Raw genomic sequence first — 18,164 nt, forward strand, 5'->3', positions numbered from 1 at the left:
ATTACTTTTAACGACTATAAGGTAAAGGAATTTATCCGAATTAAATTTATTAATATTTTTAAGCCCCCTAGTAGAATTAATTGTAATTGGTACAATTGGACTTTTTATTAGGAGGCGGCTATAGCTTTCTATATTATTAGAGGAATTATTGGAGTAGATAAATTAAACCTATAGTTCTTAAAATTCTATATAATTATAAAATCGAATCTTTATACCATTTAAGTAAATAATTATTAACTTTAGTATAATAAGGAAATCGAAAGAAACTTTAATTTTAAAATCTTTTTTCGTATTATAATTAAGGGTTTTCGTAAAATAATAATAGTAAATATTATTTAAAGAAAGGGTTGCGCCTCTTCATTTAAGGGTATTACGTTTGTAGCTACATTAAGTAGTAAATTTATTAAAGAAAACGCTCTTAGCAACGAATAAAATTTTGGCTCGGAGGTAGAAGGATAGGAAAAGGTTGTAAGTAAGAACGGTAAATTTAGGAAGAATATTAATAAAAATAAACGTACTTCCTCTTCGTCTTTGCTAGCGAATAAATAATTGTATCGATTTCTATATAGGTTTTATAAGTAGCCGGGTTATAATTTAAAGAAATATTATTACGTTAAATTATAATTAATTTATAAAGGTTAAATCGAAAGTCTTATTATTAAGAAGCGTACGTATATTAATTTAAAAAAGAATAAAATATTTAAAGAGGCTATTAATTATTTGCGAACGTAGTAGGACGATAAAGATTAAAATAATTAATTTTATAATTATTGGGTAAATCAAAGTAGTTTTTTAATACTTGTAATAAAATATAGCGTTATATATTTATTGAGAAATTTTTATATTTTTCGATTTAGGTACGATAATATATATTTTTAATAAGTTAATTACTTCGAAGATTTTACCCCTTTAAATATTAATAATTACGTATAGGTAGGAAATAAGTATATTTTTATAGAGGGGTATAGTACTATTATAATTACGGTTTAAGACGATAATGGAAATAGAAAGTTCTAATTCCTTAATATTGTTTTAATACCGGGTATAATTTATAATTTCGTTTCTTTCAAATAGTTTAAAGATAAATAAATCTATTAGGATTATAAGAATGATTGTTTGCGCTCCCGCTTTATAGATTCTTTTATTTATTATTTTTTTTTAAATATAAGTAATTTATTTTAGAATATATCCCTTTATAGAATAGCGTTGATGAATCTTCTTTTACTATATAGTATATAAATTATATTAAGTAGAAACTTTAAGAGGGTAAGTTTTTTTATTAGTATTTTCGATTTAGTTACCCGGGACCCGAAATTTTAATTAAATTAATAGAATAAGAATATAGCGTACGATTTAAAGGATTGGATATAATATATTGCGAATTATATATTAAAGTTAAACTAAAGTGTTAAATGTATAGAGAAATTCGTAATTATTTAGAGGGCTTTAGGTTACAATTAATTATTGACTTCTTTTTTTATAAAGAAATAAAGGTAGGGGGTTAGAAGTATTTAAATTTGATAGTAATTGTAAATTAGTAGTTTGGATTCGTTTAAGTATATTATTTAGATAATAGAGAAGCTGAATTTATTATTACATATTTAGAATCTTTCTATATAAGGTTATAGATTTAATATTAGATTTCATTTCGGGTAATTGAATACAATAATGAGATAATTAGTAGTAAGAAGATTACTATTTAGTTTATTATAAAGGGAATTAATATCGAGCTTTTAGCGCTTTATATATAAATTTAAAATGGTGGCGTAGAGCGTTTAAAGGGTATAATTAAAATTAAGAGTATAGTAATACGATTAGATATAAGTTTTCTTTACGAATTATGAATCGAAATTATTAGAGTAGTTATATATTTGTATAATTTGACCTTTAAAGCGGAATATTACTAGGAATTTCCTTAAGACCGATTCGAAACGTATTGTTAATTTAGAGACGGTATTATTCTTGTATTAAACTCCTCCCCTATTATCATATACTTTGAAATATATAATTATAAGGCCTTTATTTTTAAAATAGAAATTATAAAAGAATAGAATAAGTTGATGAAGTTTAAGGATTGTACTTAGGTCAGTTATTTAATTAGATATTAATTAATAAATATTTGTAAGATTTAGAATCTTTATATCAATTCCGTTATTATTATACGAAATGTCGTATTTAATAAAAATAAGGTCTTTCCTAATAGTAACGTTACAGAAATTTATAATACTTTTAATATTTTTTTTAAAAAATTAATTATATAATTAAAAAAATATTTATTAAATAAATATTATATAAATGGACGTTCTATAGGTTAAAGCTATATTTATTATAAATAACGGAGTTTTTAGCCCCGTTATTTAAATTTTTCCTATCGAAATTGAAAGTATACTAGGGGAAGAGGAGGAATTAAAGTTTCTAGAAATATAGACGTAATTTGGATTTTTAGAAGTTTTGTAAGTATTAGAAATATAATTATAAATAGGTTTAGAAATACTATAAGGATTTCTAGAACCTTTATTTTTATTGCCTATATAATTGTCGTTAAATTTTTAAAATACAGTCTTAAATTTAAAGAATAAAGAAGAGGGCTATTTTCCTATATTTTTTTAAAAGCCTAGCCGCATTTCTAGTAATCGACTTCTCTTATTCTAACGAAGATTTATAGTTAATTATAATTTAATACTTTTATTAGGCTACGTTATTTTTATTTATAAAAGGTAATCGACCGGTAGGATTTTAGGGAAATAAGGTCGTAGACTAAATTTTCTTAGAAGAAATAAGAAAGGAGTATCGATATCGATCCCGGCTATAATCTTAAATTAAAAATAATAAGGGAAATTATTAACCGTCATAGAATAAAGGTTACATTAAAGACCTTTTATTAAATTAATTTCCTACCTCTTTTAAAGCGTTATAGTAATTTTAATTCTTATCCTTTTAGAGAATTCTTTAAGGTTGTAAAAAAGGAATACTTGGATAAATATAAGGATAAGAAGTTTTGGAAGTAGGTTAATATTAACGAAGTGGGAAATAATAAGATATTCGGTTCAATATAGGTATATATTTATAAATTCGATTAAAACGGCCGGTTTCTTAAATATAAGGTACGTTTGGTTATGCGTAGGGATTAGTAATTTAAAGATAGCGTACGTAAAATGTATATAACGATTTTAATTATTAGGTCGTTTTGTATCCTAATAGTTATAACCGCTTATTTTAATTTTAATTTAATTTAGTACGATGTAAAGAATATTTTTATTAATATTATATTCAATAAAATAGTATTTATAAGGGCTCCCCCTAAGTATATTAGGAAAGGTTAAGTATTCTAATTACTACGCGCGTTATATAATTTACGGAGTTCTCCCCTCTTTTAGTAGTAGGAATTTATGAAGACCGTTATAACTATAGGTATAAACCCTCTCTTTATAGAGTTTAATGTCCTAATTAAAAATAATATATTCCTCTTTTTTTACATTAATAATATTATTATTATTTATAAGTATAGGGATAAAGAGATTACTATAATTAAGGGGGTAGTAATTGCTATAGAGAGGAAGTATTAATTAACGGGTAGAGAGCTACTAAAGTAGTTTCTAAATATTGAAATTATTTAAGACTGAGAGAAGAAATTAACTTGGCTATTATAATACAATTATATTTAAAAGATTGCGGAGAAGGTTAAGCGTATAAAGAAGCTGTACTTTATATTTATAATTAAGGAGGAATTCCTATTTTACTAAGATAGCGTAATTCCGTACGAGATTTACGTATATTAAATTAAGATTAGTTCAATTCTCTATATTACTATTATATTACGATTAGACGTAGCCTTCCCGGTTTCTAAATTCGTTCAATTTAATTTAAACCCTAATTTAGCGTATTATATAGTTATAAATAAAATGCTCTTTTACCTTCTAACAATTTAAAATTATATTTTTTAATTAAGTGGTAAAGACTATTAGGATTTTTATATTCTAATTAACTCTTTATTTGCAAATAATTCTTTTAATTGAAAGAGTTTATAAATATTCGTATTTAAATTACTAGGCGTTAATATCGATTGGCGTATTAATAAATAAAATATAGTTACGACCCTATTTATAAAGGTTGAATTATCATCCTTTAATTAAAGAGTTAAGGAGGTAATTTACGCCCGCTGTCTTTTTAACGAATTTACCTTAGGATTCGAAAATTAAAAGGCTACGTTTATAAATTATAATAATAAGTAAACAATATAATTTATTATAAAGGAGGGAATTCGGTTCGTAATTAAATTTAAGTATATTGATATATATAAATATTAGTTAAAATACACGTAGGAGAGGAAATTAGTAGACGTAATCTATATACTTATTAAAAAATAGGTCGTAGATAGCTTTATAAATAGTTTCCTTCCCGTAGTATATTTAAAATCTATAGAATAATTAGGATTCGTAAAATTATAGCGGCTATAAATTTAATTACAAAAATTTAATAGCGGAGATATTATTATAGGCCGCTTAAAAAGTATAGAGGATTGTATGAAGGAGGATTCGGGTAACGAATCGGTAAGTGTAACAGTAAATATAATAAGGTAAGATTTTTACGAGTGAAAGTTTGAAAGCTACTGTAATGAAGAAGTAATTTAGGAATAGTATTATTTTTAATTAGTTTTAGGAAGATTTTAAGGCATTTTAAGGTAGATTTGGGTAAATTTGGCGTGGTTTATACATTAAATTTAAGAGGGTATATTAGAGGTTAGGGGATCTATTGAGCGTGTACGTGCCCAATTGGGTTGGGATATGCGGGATTTCTCCAGATGCCAGAGCTTCGAGTCTACAGAGCCAGTCTTACACACACACACAATCAAGCCACGTTGAACCCCATATCGATTATTACTAGTAATATCACAAGTAAACCAAGCGAGCCAGGCCTCCACTTTTCAGGCCATTAGAGCGAGAGCTAAGACTCCCGGGGCCCACTAAACCTCGCTTGTCCAGGCCTTGTCAGCACTCTATTCCAACGTCGACGTCGTCGTCTTCCTTGAGAAGTTGAGATGAGTTTTCGAGGTCCAGATTGTCAGCTCGGTGGTCAGTTACAAGTGAGGCGTCAACCCCGAGAGTTCAAGACGAGTTCAGTAGCATATAGGTCAGCGTGAAAATATCGATGTGCGGGTTCGAGGAAGACAGCCATGTGTCTCCGAATGCCGATCGCTTGAGGCTTGCGAAGTGGATGAAGTGCAAAATGCTAACAGTCACAGGTAACAAGGTTTGGTATCGACAAAGGTGTAGCAGAAAAGTGATCTTTATCTTTGTAATACGATTACCGGCTTGAAAATCAATAGCAATGAAGGCTCGCTATCCAGTGATAATCCATTTCTGGTCCGCGAAATGCGGCCGGGCTGACAATGAGCGCAGAAATACGAGTCTGAAAATTCAACAGGCTTGGAAAGCTTCTGAGACCTCTTGCATAGGATTATCTTCGTTCAACTCACGACCGAGCTACTTGTGCACACGATTGCATGTATCTCGCCCATTGTTTTCCTAAGATTACCTAGCTCTACACAGCAATCTTGGACAAGTTTGTCACTACATCATATGTTTGTGTCAAAGCGAACGCAAACAACCATTCACAGTCTGACTGATTGTGCCAGAATGCGCAAAACAAATCGGAACGCAACTAACTGAAGCAAAGCCATCCGCGCCATTTTTATTTCACAGCAACATATAATGGAAAATGTCAAACAATGAGGAGACCAGTTACCAAACAAAACAAAAAGGATGAAAGGAAAAAAATATCTGATGTTGAGAAAAGAGCGAAAAAAAAGCAGCCCAACGTGGGACTCGAACCCACAGCCTCAAGATTAGAAGTCTTGCGCGCTACCGATTGCGCCAGCCGGGCGCCGCTAGGTGTTAGTGCAATGTCAAATTTCTTCAGCCTATAACTGTGAGACAAACTACGGCAGGGGTATGTATGACTGGTGGATGTCACTTTTGTCTTTGCACACACAATCGGACTTCACGACTTCACTGTTACTTCTTAGCAAAATAATAACTGTCGTCTTTATTCAATATACTGAGCTTTGATTCGATTTGGAACTGGATTAATTTGAAGGTTCAGCGAAAAATCGGTTTCGTGTTCATCTTGTCTGGCCGAGTCACGAGTGCAAGGTGATGTTGCACTGGTTTGGCCAAACTCCGATCTACATAACATTCGAGATAAGAATGTATGTGTACCCCGAAGACTCGATGAAAATACAACTTGTCGGTGGGTTTTTAGCAGATGCGATTTACAGCTTCTGTTTCTACGTCCAAACCTAGAGCTATCTTCCAGAGTCTCTTCAGACCCCACCCAGCGCAGAGACCGACGACGGACCAAACGGCAATTCACACAACCCGCCAACGACCCAGTCCGTCCGGTGCGGTGATGGTTACTCGATGTTTGCATTCTGGTGGCTGTCGCCAACATAAAGATGACTTTTAAGGTAAGACTTACACAATACGACCGTTCCTGCCTTCACTGCGTTGTTGTGTAGTGTTCCACGTCCCGAGGAAGGCGCGGCTACCTATGTTCTTTCTGCTGTGGTCGTGGAGGATCTATCTACCTTCAGAATTGGCTCAAGCTGGTATTGGACTGATGCTAGTATGGTTTTTAACCCACAAAAGAGTCAATATCTCTCACTGGAGAGAGTAGTATTGAGAATAAAAGACTGGGGCATGTATGGATCGCTCGCCTCTCACCACGACGCAACCTCAAGCAGCGAGCGAGTGCCACGGCTTTTTTACACAAGAATGGAACAGCTGTCAAAGGAAGCTTGGGCGTGGCACGCGGATGGGATGGAATCGATGGTCTCAGCCGACATATGACAGGAAAGACCGGAGACTGTATCCCTGGATTCACTCCCGGCCAGGAGCTACCTTAGCATTCAAGTTGTGCTGGGGCACTCAAGTGGATTGTAGACTGGAAAGAGGGAAGAGATTGAACTAAAGAGGCACCGCCATCTCGGTTGCCACGCGATATTCAGTTGCTGCAGTGGCGGCCCAGCACCCCAGAAGGAGGGAGCGGTGAAGACAACAACAACAACAACAAGAAGATTTGACGTGGATCGGGGCGAGGAAAACTAAGTAAATAACTTCGCCACGTATATAGTGCAGGCAAGTAGGCTAGGTAGTTGGAAGCGAGACTCTTCGAGCTTCTGGGCATGGACAGCATGATGGAGCAATCTCCGAGTTAATAAGCCCACAGTCCACGCATTAGATACTGCCCCGTCTATGTATTGCCCGGTCGGTTGCCCCCCACATCCCGTTTCCTCCAGCTCTCCAGCTTCTTCAGGTCGTGTTGGAATTCCGTAACGGAACGAAGGTAGGAAACTCCAGTTTCCGCGTTGGGTGTTAGCGGCCTCGGCGCGGCGAGAGGCCACATGAAGACTAGACGCTTTGGTTATCCCCAAGTAGAATGAAACTTGAAACTGGAAACATTGACTGGTGTGAGTGGGTACTAGGGAAGTCTGTGTTCGTAGCCAGGCTTCCCCCTGTGAGACTTCAGCTGAGGTTGTATTCGGGAAGCCTGGCCGTCTTGATGAGAACCATATGCAGTGTTCAAGCATGTTCAAGGATGACAGATCCGGGGGGACATCGATGTTACTTTGCAAGTGCCTGGCGTCTATTTTCTTCCGTCTACATAAGAGTGAAGAGGAAGTCAATGTAGGTACTCTAATTACAAACAGTTATCTTGGTTCCGTCCGACACAGAGAGAGAGGCCAACCTGTCCGTTCTCTTTCGTATTGCGTGTTCTGCCAGAACAGGTAGTCCGCGTATCTCGTTTTCGCCGCGGCCACCATTCAAACGATTCTCTCTCCCCGATCCAAGTGCCCCTCTCTTTTCTTGCGTGTGCTGTGTACCATTTAGTCGGACGGGGAGTCTGGTGGGACCGAAAGAATAGGGGACCAAAGGCCAAGAGTCCCACGATGCCACTTGGTGTGTTACGTTGCTCCGTTTCCGTTTCTGTCAACGCAACAAAGCGGTTAGCCATCACATCTCATCCCATCGAAGAAGCAGCCAAGTGGAAAGCAGACATCGCCGAGACGGAGCAGACGGGAGCTAAGGTATATGCAACTTACACAACGGATGCAACCTCTCGAGCACTTGGATCAGGACTGGGGCTGAGGCTCGAAGTACTAACGGCCTGTGACGGGACCGAAAGGAGCGGGAATATTTCTTTCGCCTTGGGCACAGCCTCCGGCGGCGGCGGTGATGCGGAGCCGCTGTCATCGACGGGCCCCTCAGGACCTTCTGCTGCTCCTCCGCTGCCAGAAACCTCAAGCCAGATACCGGTGCCGGTACCTTGTCCGTGATCTATCGCGTTTCTTCTGGCAGCGTGGTTGTAGTTGCCGTCGGTCATCTTGGTCTTGACGTAGGCTGACATTGGATAAGGATTGGTGCCGTTGTCGTTCTCGTCGTCGTTGTTATCCTCGCTCAAGTGCTCCAGGATCACAGTCCTTTCCAAGGGAAATGCACTAATGACGGAGGCTCGTTTGTCATGGCTATGGAAGGAACTGCCCCGACCGTGGTAGGCGGCTCCTTGAGGAGCCGTAGTAGCGGAGTCAAGGCCGGGCACGGAGGAGCCGGTGGACAGCCAGCTGGTTGGAGCGGAGTTGAATGCTCCAGTGTTGGGAGGGGCCGAAGGCTCTGGATGTGCCCGGGACACGGCATGGTAGCTTGTGACGGAGGTAGGATCCCAGCTTCCGCCGGAGTCCCGGTTGGAAGGTTCCCAGTCGTCTGGGTGGTCATTTGCTGTGATGTGGGCTGGAGCTTCGTAGGCTCGTTCGAGCTTCTTGAGAACTGCCGGGATGGTCGATTGCAGAGGCGTGGGAGCCACGGGGTCTTGATGCTGTTTCTTCAGTTCGTCCTCCTCAATCTCGGCGGTCTTGAGAGCCACGGGGGCTTGGTGCTGTTTCTTCAGTTCGCCCTCCTCGGTCTCGGCGGTCTTGAGAGCCACGGGGGCTTGGTGCTGTTTCTTCAGTTCGCCCTCCTCGGTCTCGGCGGTCTTGAGAGCCACGGGGGCTTGGTGCTGTTTCTTCAGTTCGCCCTCCTCGGTCTCGGCGGTCTTGAGAGCCACGGGGGCTTGGTGCTGTTTCTTCAGTTCGTCCTCCTCGGTCTCAGCGGGCTTGACCCAGCCACGCTTCTCCAAGGAGCCCCGGCATCGTTTCCATGCCTGCTGGCAGAGGAGACGATCCCGGTCTGGTAAACCCATTTTGGCAATCGTTGGATTGACTGGATCTCAGAGGATGATTTCCACTCCTCGAGGGATTTTTTTTCTAGTGTCTGTGGTGAGAACCATTTTGTCAAGCAGATTGGTAAGCCCGCATGCTCATGACCTTGTTAACAGACATCAGTTGACCGTAGATACGAGCTGCGGACGTAACAGCAATCAAATATCGGACATGAAGCACTCATGCTTGACTGCGTCTGCCTTCAGTGGTGATTTGCCGCTGTTGCTGCCATCTTTTGTGCCGGCATCTCAGCCCGTAGATAGAACAGTGATCCCCAAGGTCCGTATTCGCATAGGGTTTTCAGCTCCAAGATGGAGATAAAATTCGACGTTGTCATTGCAAGCTAGTATCACGGGCATAACGAAGTCGCAGGAAGTGAAGCGGAAGAGAACTGGGTCGGGCAGGAACAGAAGCAGCATCTGGCAGCCTTCAAGGTTCTCAGAGTGGTCTGTGCACGGAATATCTTGCCTGCCGGCTGTTCACGCCAAAAAAATGCAAGCTTGACATCTGGCACGCAGTTCCTTGCTGTCCTGGCACGTGCCAGGTCACCGTCGATGACATTTCTGTCATTGATCTCATCGCACAACCGGCGTCAAGCTCGGTGCAACATCATTCTTGTTGTTTCAGGGCAGCATTGCCAACCGCGTTCCCTTTTTCTCAATCTTTTTCTGACAATGCGTGATATCGCAGGGTGACCATTGTCGGATCAAGCAGCCGACAGTCACTGAAGATTTCTTGATCTTCATGTCTGCAGCGGCCAGCCGACAGACTTTTCCCGGAATCCGTCAGCATCCCACGATGCCAAGGCCACCACCACCATCACCGCGCGTCACTGTGCCCTTCATTTTACCGGAAGGATGGAGGATGCAGACCTGCGAACCCAGTGCGAGCGGCATTGGAGGCCTTGACTGCAATCTCGAGATATTGCTCTCTTACCGCCTTCCCGGTTTACTCGTCGTCAGATAGATTGCACCACCGAGCCTCATTGCTTGTCCAAAACCTCGAAGTCGGACCACGGTGATCAACATTCCCTTGGATGCCGCCCCGCTGCACACACGTCCGAGCAGATGCGGGGAAGCTATTCCCTTCTCGGCCCCTGCCGATCACTGGCTGCGGAGAAGAGAGCTCGCTAAAAAGAGAAACCTGGGGTTCCGTGGATGGTGGAGTGCGGAGGAGGCGAACCCGTCAGTGCGGAGCCGAGACAGAAGCTAGAACAGACGGAACACCACCACTTCGAGAACAACTGAAGACAACGAAGAGGTAGTGATCAACAAGAAGTCTGTTGACCCGCCTCTCACTGATGCTTTTTTCGGTATCATAAGAGTCGAATAGGGGCCAAGGGGACAGCGGTCAAAAGTCAACAAACATCCCAAAATTAAACATGGCCAAGGAAGCTGCCAACTCTCAACGGCTCTTCGGAAACACCCAGCGCCCAGCGGATACACAGAGATCTTGAAATGTGAGTGTCAGGCGGGAATAGTGACTCCAGTCGCCCCAGTGGCACCGGTCTTTCGCGGTCCATGAAACGGTCGAGCTAGAATCGGACTGCCATCCGTTTTGGGTGCGGCTCGGTGCGTCCTCCTCCGAAAAGCCCCATCCGCAGTTATCTCCATCGCCGCCCCTCCAATAAGCGGCACTTGCCCCTGTCCGCTTTACCCAACCTTAATCTGCCCTTTTCAGGTGCGGTCCTGGAAACCTGGGGAAGCTGGCGCCGCCAACCAAGGCCAAGACGACGCCGTTGCAACGTTCAAAGTGTCTGTCCGCATGTCTCGTGGTCAGCATCGAGTCCGTTCCGCACTTCCACCATCCTACGACCCTGTGTATCCAACCTGGTGGACCAATCCATCCTCCGCGTCCACCGTCTTCGGCCTCGCGCTTGCCCCCCTCCGCAAGCCAAGATGGTCATGCCGCCGGCCCCCTTTCCCTCAACGTGAGGCTACGCACGCAAAGCCTGGTGCCCGCGTCGAGGTCGGCCAGCTCGGGAGATGGGAGCGACATTTCCGCTTCAGGGCCTTGGTTGTGACGGGCCGTGAGCCGAACCCACAACGTCCTTGGCCGCCTTTCACTCTGACCTACTGACCTTGTCGAAATCCGGACAGGCATTCCTCCCGCAAAGCCGACCGCCCCTTGGAGCCTGGTACGCCTTCACGGAAGTGGCGTGGCAAACGAACCGAGGGGCGCTCTATGGAATCTCAAAAGACTTCCAGATCTATATAATCTGGCGATTCAACACCTCTTCAGACTCCTTTCGATCTCGCAACCATCATCCTCAAGCACGCCTTTCAGCCTCATCTTTACCATGCTTGCCAAGTTCGCTGCCCTCGCGGCCCTTGTGGCCTCTGCCAACGCCCAGGCTGTTTGCTCTCTCACTGCTGAGACCCACCCATCCATGAACTGGTCCAAGTGCACTTCTTCCGGCTGCACCAACGTCGCCGGCTCCATCACTATTGATGCCAACTGGCGCTGGACTCACATTCTTTCCGGCAGCACCAACTGCTACAGCGGCAACAAGTGGGATACCTCCATCTGCAGCACCAACACCGACTGCGCTACCAAGTGCTGCGTTGATGGCGCTGAGTACACTTCTACCTATGGTATTCAGACCAGCGGCAACTCGCTCAGCCTTCAGCTCGTCACCAAGGGCCAGTACTCGACCAACATTGGTGGCCGTACTTACCTCATGAATGGCTCCGATGCCTACCAGGGTTCGTGCTCATCTCTCCCCATTTCCTGAATACCTTTCCTGAAAACTGCTTCTAGGCTTCGAGCTCCTCGGCAACGAGTTCACCTTCGATGTCGACGTGTCCGGCATCGGCTGCGGTCTCAACGGCGCTCTCTACTTCGTCTCCATGGATCTTGATGGTGGCAAGGCCAAGTACTCCAACAACAAGGCTGGTGCCAAGTACGGTACCGGTTACTGCGACGCTCAGTGCCCTCGTGATCTCAAGTACATCAACGGTATTGCCAACGTTGAGGGCTGGTCATCCTCCACCAACGATGCTAACGCTGGCATTGGTAACCACGGCACTTGCTGCTCTGAGATGGATATCTGGGAGGCCAACAAGGTCTCGACCGCCTTCACTCCCCACCCCTGCACCACCGTCGACCAGCACATGTGCGAGGGTAACTCCTGCGGTGGTACCTACTCCGACGACCGCTATGGCGGTACCTGCGATGCCGATGGTTGCGACTTCAACAGCTACCGCATGGGCGACACCGCCTTCTACGGTGAGGGCAAGACTGTCGATACCCGCTCCAAGTTCACCGTCGTCACCCAGTTCATCAAGGACTCTGCCGGCGACCTCGGCGAGATCAAGCGTTTCTACGTCCAGAACGGCAAGGTCATTGAGAACTCCCAGTCCAAGATTGCTGGTGTTTCTGGCAACTCCATCACTCAGTCGTTCTGCGATGCCCAGAAGACTGCTTTCGGCGATGTCGGTGACTTCAACAAAAAGGGTGGTCTCAAGCAGATGGGCAAGGCCCTTGCCAAGCCCATGGTCCTTGTCATGTCCATCTGGGACGACCATGCCGCCAACATGCTCTGGCTCGACTCCACCTACCCCGTCGAGGGTGGTAACCCCGGTGCTTACCGTGGCGAGTGCCCTACCACCTCCGGTGTCCCCGCCGACGTCGAGGCCAACGCCCCCAACTCCAAGGTCGTCTTTTCCAACATCAAGTTTGGCCCCATCGGCTCTACCTTCAGCGGCGGCACCACTCCTTCCAACCCTTCCAGCTCCGTCAAGCCCGTCACCTCGACTGTCAAGTCCACCTCCACTGTTAAGCCTTCTTCCACCTCTACTGCCTCCAACCCCAGCGGTACCGGTGCTGCTCACTGGGCCCAGTGCGGTGGTATCGGCTTCTCTGGCCCAACCACTTGCCAGAGCCCTTACACTTGCCAGAAGATCAACGACTACTACTCCCAGTGCTTGTAAGTTACTAGCCTGGATGGGTAGCCTTTTGATCGGCTAGTCATCGTCGGCAGCATGGTAACCTCGACTGCGTGCAAAAAGAACGGGGCAGCCAGGGCATCGAAAGGATTTACGCTTGAGGAATGATAATGGTTCGACACAAAACAGAGGGTTCTACAGTACCTCGACTTCAAGTACATATTAGCGTGTTTTGCATTCTTCTACTATCTTGTACATAGTTCCGCCTCAATGACCTTTGGGTCTTTGGCAGTATATATTTCGTGCGTTTGTTCATAACCTTGTCGCCTTTTGTCTTGTGATCTTTGCAATCGATGTCTTTTCAATACCTTTCTCAGATGACACCTTAGAAGCGCATGATATGTTAGTGAAACGACAACGATAAACAACAGCACAGTTGAAGACCCAAAACAATTTGTTCATTCTCTCACAAGACATCCCGGCCGGCAACAAATCCACCTTTCGTGTAAGTGGTGTAAGTCCATTGGTCAAAAATTGCAGGCCACACCCAAGCTTCTCCCAAAACCCTGGGTCCCCACAGCTCCACAACACCAAAAATTTTGTCGCTTCATCAAGACAACTTCCGGACCCTGAAAACAACCAAGGAAGGAAATCCATACAATCGGGTATGGTGTAGCGGTAACATCGTTGACTCTCACTTTCCCACAGAAAGTGTCTGCCTTCTCAACAGCCCCGGGTTCGACTCCCGGTATCCGAGTGATAACGATTAACTCATCAAGTACTTCCTTTTTTTTTTTTTTTTTTTTTGCATCTTTTCTTTCCTTCCTGTCTTGCCCGAGTTTTTTTTTTGCGTTTCACTTCTTTCCTACTATTTTGTTCGTTATCGGTTACAAACCCCTTATCAAGGAGAGAGTGACAGCCATCCTTTGACGTAGAGGAGGTACTTGAAACACCAAATGCCATTTACTTGCTAGACTTATCTACCTTAACAAAGTTGGACACTCAGCACCATCAACTCCATCCAAAGGCATTCTCACTCACCATCTAACTCGATCCTGTCATACCCATCCCATGCTTCATCCTGCATCACCAACTTGCCCAATTTCCCATCCTTTCCTCCGTCAACCATCTCTTCATCCTTCATCTTCCTCCTAAACACTCCATCAAGCCAATTATGAATCCTCCACATCGTAATCTTGGCGCTATAATGCATCATCCACGTATGCCCCGTCTCCCTAGCTACATACACCTCCACCTTCTTCGCATCCGGCCACACCCTCTTCCCCATCTCTACCAACTTCTTTTTACAGCTCCCCCTTTCATTACGATCATCATCACGACCACTTTGACTGGCACAAAAAAGAGCATCCCTCTCCCCAGAAACCACCATCACTGGTCCTCTATACCCCCTCGCCACCCCTTCTTCTTCTTCTCTAGTTTCCATCGCGTGGTAATAAACCGCCTCTCCAACAGTAACGGTCCCCTGCCCCCTAAAGTCCTCCCCGGGAATGCTAGCCGTGTCATAAAACCCCGCATAAAAAGCCTTCTCCCTTTCTTTACCGTCGCGAAAAGCCAAATACGTCAGTGGCAAGTGCCCAAATCTCTCCGAGCCATCCACCATCCGCGCAGGCACCAAATTCCTCACCACACTTTTATTGAACCCGCTTCTCTCAATAGGCGACGTCTGAAACACCCCATCCAAATCCCTCGGGTATCTCCTCACCAAAGAAACAACCAGCCCTGCCGAACCGTACCCATGCCCCACGTACACGATCCTGGGGAAACGATAAGGTAGCGGGTTCCTCCACCCCTTTCTGGGAGCGTTGATTGGACCGTGGCGAAGGAGGCGGACGAGGGAGTGCAGCACTGATGATTGAAGGGGGGGTTGGATTTCCGTCACACCGTCGTATTGTTTTGATGAAGACGAAAAGGAGGAACCGCCGTGGCCTAGCAGGTCGATAGCTAGGACGTGATACCCCCTCGCCCTTGCCATCCCCATCCAGTCGTAATCATTGTGACCCAGCCCAAGACCGGACCAGATCGTTTGGTTGTAGGTTGCCCCATGCACCAAAACCTGAAGAGTGCGAGGAGGTAGACCGGGTGGGTGGAAGAGTGGACGGCAATAGGTGGCGTGGAGGGGAAAGACGCGGTTACCGCGGCCGATGAGATGGGTGCCGTTCGTTAAGGGGCCGGTGGAGTTGGAGTAAGAAGAGTGGAGGAAGGAGAGGATGGAGGAGGCGGAGAGGGGGTCGGGTGGGTGGAGGAAGACGGTGTTGAGGGCGGTGGCGCGGACGAGGAAGGTTAGGGGGGTGCAGCCTGAGGCTGATGTATGTGGTGAGAGACGTTGTGGAGGAGGGCCAGCAGCAATGGGGTGGAGATGGAGAGGAGAAGAGATGGTGGGTGTGGTGAAGAAGGTGAGGTGAAGGAGGAAGAGGGGGATGAGGAAAATGGAAGAAGGGTTTGATAGCATGATGAGCGAGCGGTCTTATAGTTTTCGGTCCGGTGTGAGTTGGTCGAAAGGGGCTGTTTAATCTTAGGTTCGTTCGTGGTGTGAAGATGTGTTGCGGCCTGGTGTGATGAAGCTGGGTGATGGCAAGGTTGGGAGCAGATGATGATCGGAGGCTTACGGCTGGGTCGTGGCTGATGTGCCTTCATGTTAAGCGCACGACGTCGAAGATGGGGTAGAGGTGTTGGGAAGGAGACATGGAAGTTGGTGTTGCTGCTATCCAGATGAACAAGACCAATCACATGCAACAATGATGGTCGCTCCTACCCAAATTGTCGATATCCATTTTGGCTATCGCCCAGACCCGGATGTATGTATCCCCGTCTTCATGCACCCCAGGGCTCTATCCTATTTTGGAGATATCAAGAGATGCCAGCGTCGATGAACCCGTCACTTTCCCCATCGATACATCGCCGATGACACGCCAGCACACCTTGCGTGATGGCATGGTCCGACGACAGATCGACGAGGAAAATAACGAGTTCAACGTCGCTTGGGTCCCTCAACTACCCCATTGTCGTCGTTTGAAGTAATGGTCCAAGACATCAAGACGCTGCTATCCAATCCTGCTTCTGGGTGCAGTGCGCTCCGAAAACTATCAGATTGCCGACCGTATTAATCCTCCGGAAGTATCATTGTTGCTTCTTGCCGTCATGGTTGCCGTCCCGGCCAGTGGACGCATTTTTCAAATCGACACCACGATGACCATCATCATCGTGACCAACCGCACCAGCTTCCTCGAGTACTTCCTCCGTCGTCGTCTCACTCTTCTTCGGCGGTAAATCTTCCCTCCGAAAGGTCCAGCCCCCTGACCAGCCAATCCATCCTTTCTCTCTTGGTCCTCGGACAAGGCATACTATCAGCGCAAACCCGCCGAAGGCAACTATCTTCTGTTAGCAATTCCTCTCCATCACTCACTGCTTCAGGGACAGTCAATACTCACTCCCACAAGCACCACTATACACCCACCCTCCCTGAGCATAAAGCCTATTCCCCACCGCCGTCCCCGTCAACTGCCCAGCAAAGCTGACCACCATATACGCCGTATTAACCCGATTCCTCGCCAACGGCTGAATCCCATAAATCGAAGACCTCATCGCAATCTGCGTAAACTGTCCTCCCAAATCAATCATAATAGCCTGCACCACCGGGCCCGCCACGTTGAAACTACCCACCGACGTGCCCACCACTACGCCCACCGTCTCGACCACCAGCCCCATGATCGCCGACACCAGTGGCACCAACCGATCGATAATCAACCGCGAGTAAATCGGTGCGCACACAATCACCACCACGCCAATCAACCCAAACAACCCGATAACCACCGACGAGTACTCGTACGGCGGACTGCTCAGCAGGAAACTCAGCGTCGTCCAGTAACTCGTGAAAATACCGCTGTGCAAGAACGCCACCAAGGCGGCTTGCAGCAGCAACGGCTCGGTGGCCAACAGCTTCGCGATTTGCCACGGCATTTTGAAGTAGTTGAACTTTGTGTCTGGGTTTTTGGAGGGGTAATCTGGCATCCAGATGTAGAGCAACCCAAAGACGAGCCATTGCACGCCTAAGCCGAACCAGTAGATGTTGCGCCACGAGGTAAAGTTGGCTAGCACGCCGGCCAGGGTGCGGGCGAGGAGGACGCCGAGTGAGAGGCCGGAGACGATGACGGCTAGGGAAGAAGCGCGGCGGGCGGGGGGCGCGAGGTCGCCGACTAGGGGGAGCATGAGTTGGGGGGTGACGGTGGTGGCGCCGCAGAGGAAGGAGATGGTGGCGAAGGAGGGGAAGGAGGTGGTTAGGCAGAGGGGAATCCACTGTTTCCGACAGACAGATGGTGTTAGTGAAGGTGAGATAGGAGATGATGGGTTGGTGGAAGGAAATGGAAAAGACGTACCAAAGTTGCTGTAAAAGCGATCAACCCAAGTATGAAAGGTCGCCGGGGGAAGATGTCACCCAGCGGACAGATGAACAACAAACCGCTGCAATAGCCAGCTTGCATCAGCGTGGCTACCGATGAGGCCTTTTCGAAGGTGACATCGAACGTCTCTGCGATCTTGTTTAGGACGGCTTGGTTGTAGTACAGGTTGGATACGGTGAAGCATGATGCCTGGTGGAAGGTGTTAGGTTTGGCGTTGGACACTCGATATTGATATGAAGAACACAACTCACAAACCCGAACAAGATGTTTATCCACATGGTAAACTCTGGGGGGTTGTCGGGATCATACCTAGCCGCTTTGGGCTTCCAGTGCCAGAGTGTTTGAAACCGGTTCTTCCATGGTGTTGCCGCACTTCCATCAGCGTCGTCGACTTGCGCAATTTGAGGTAGTGATATCCCTGACGACTGGGCATTTGCGACTGTACCTAACACCGGAGGCTTCAAGCGGTGATCATTATCGTTGGTGTTAGTCGAACTCTGATGAATCGGGATATGTGGTGAGGTAGCTTCAGGGCCCCCTCGTATGGTTGGCTGCTCGCCATTTTGATGCCGAGACATTGTCTGATACCGCCGAATTACTCGCAAA

The 18,164-nt window shown here is 45.5% G+C and overlaps 5 protein-coding genes and 2 non-coding genes across 7 annotated transcripts; 3 read left to right on the top strand and 4 right to left on the bottom strand.

Annotated features, from left to right (window-relative positions):
* Positions 1–5,810: 5,810 nt before the first annotated feature.
* On the bottom strand, positions 5,811–5,883 carry B0H65DRAFT_t443. Its single transcript has one exon. It is a non-coding gene; the product is annotated as a tRNA-Arg (tRNA).
* Positions 5,884–7,625: 1,742 nt separating this feature from the next.
* B0H65DRAFT_477666 (uncharacterized protein) lies at positions 7,626–9,629 on the bottom strand. The gene is made up of 2 exons (XM_062827439.1): positions 9,142–9,629; positions 7,626–8,901 (listed from the first exon to the last, which is right to left on the bottom strand). Exons 1-2 carry the CDS (start codon positions 9,232–9,234, stop codon positions 8,098–8,100), a joined length of 897 nt encoding a protein of 298 aa, XP_062677526.1. The 5' UTR covers positions 9,235–9,629; the 3' UTR covers positions 7,626–8,097.
* On the top strand, positions 9,104–9,629 carry B0H65DRAFT_477668 (uncharacterized protein). The gene has a single exon (XM_062827440.1). It carries the CDS (start codon positions 9,269–9,271, stop codon positions 9,572–9,574), a length of 306 nt encoding a protein of 101 aa, XP_062677527.1. The 5' UTR covers positions 9,104–9,268; the 3' UTR covers positions 9,575–9,629.
* A 1,813-nt stretch (positions 9,630–11,442) lies between these two features.
* B0H65DRAFT_312102 (glycoside hydrolase) lies at positions 11,443–13,268 on the top strand. Its single transcript, XM_062823317.1, has 2 exons — positions 11,443–11,958; positions 12,014–13,268. The coding sequence occupies exons 1-2, from the start codon at positions 11,553–11,555 to the stop codon at positions 13,183–13,185; spliced, it is 1,578 nt and encodes a 525-aa protein (XP_062677528.1). The 5' UTR covers positions 11,443–11,552; the 3' UTR covers positions 13,186–13,268.
* Positions 13,269–13,801: 533 nt separating this feature from the next.
* Positions 13,802–13,897, top strand: B0H65DRAFT_t422. Its single transcript has one exon. It is a non-coding gene; the product is annotated as a tRNA-Glu (tRNA).
* A 184-nt stretch (positions 13,898–14,081) lies between these two features.
* B0H65DRAFT_312114 (uncharacterized protein) lies at positions 14,082–15,782 on the bottom strand. Its single transcript, XM_062823318.1, has one exon. The coding sequence runs from the start codon at positions 15,608–15,610 to the stop codon at positions 14,174–14,176; it is 1,437 nt and encodes a 478-aa protein (XP_062677529.1). The 5' UTR covers positions 15,611–15,782; the 3' UTR covers positions 14,082–14,173.
* Positions 15,783–16,278: 496 nt separating this feature from the next.
* B0H65DRAFT_435452 (major facilitator superfamily domain-containing protein) lies at positions 16,279–18,136 on the bottom strand (the record flags this gene model as incomplete). The annotated part of the gene is made up of 4 exons (XM_062825191.1): positions 16,279–16,529; positions 16,590–17,454; positions 17,535–17,747; positions 17,810–18,136. The coding sequence occupies 4 exons, from the start codon at positions 18,134–18,136 to the stop codon at positions 16,279–16,281; spliced, it is 1,656 nt and encodes a 551-aa protein (XP_062677530.1).
* Positions 18,137–18,164: the final 28 nt, after the last annotated feature.

Source organism: Neurospora tetraspora (genome assembly GCF_033439725.1).
Source record: "Neurospora tetraspora strain CBS 560.94 chromosome Unknown B0H65scaffold_8, whole genome shotgun sequence".
NCBI lineage: Eukaryota > Fungi > Ascomycota > Sordariomycetes > Sordariales > Sordariaceae > Neurospora > Neurospora tetraspora.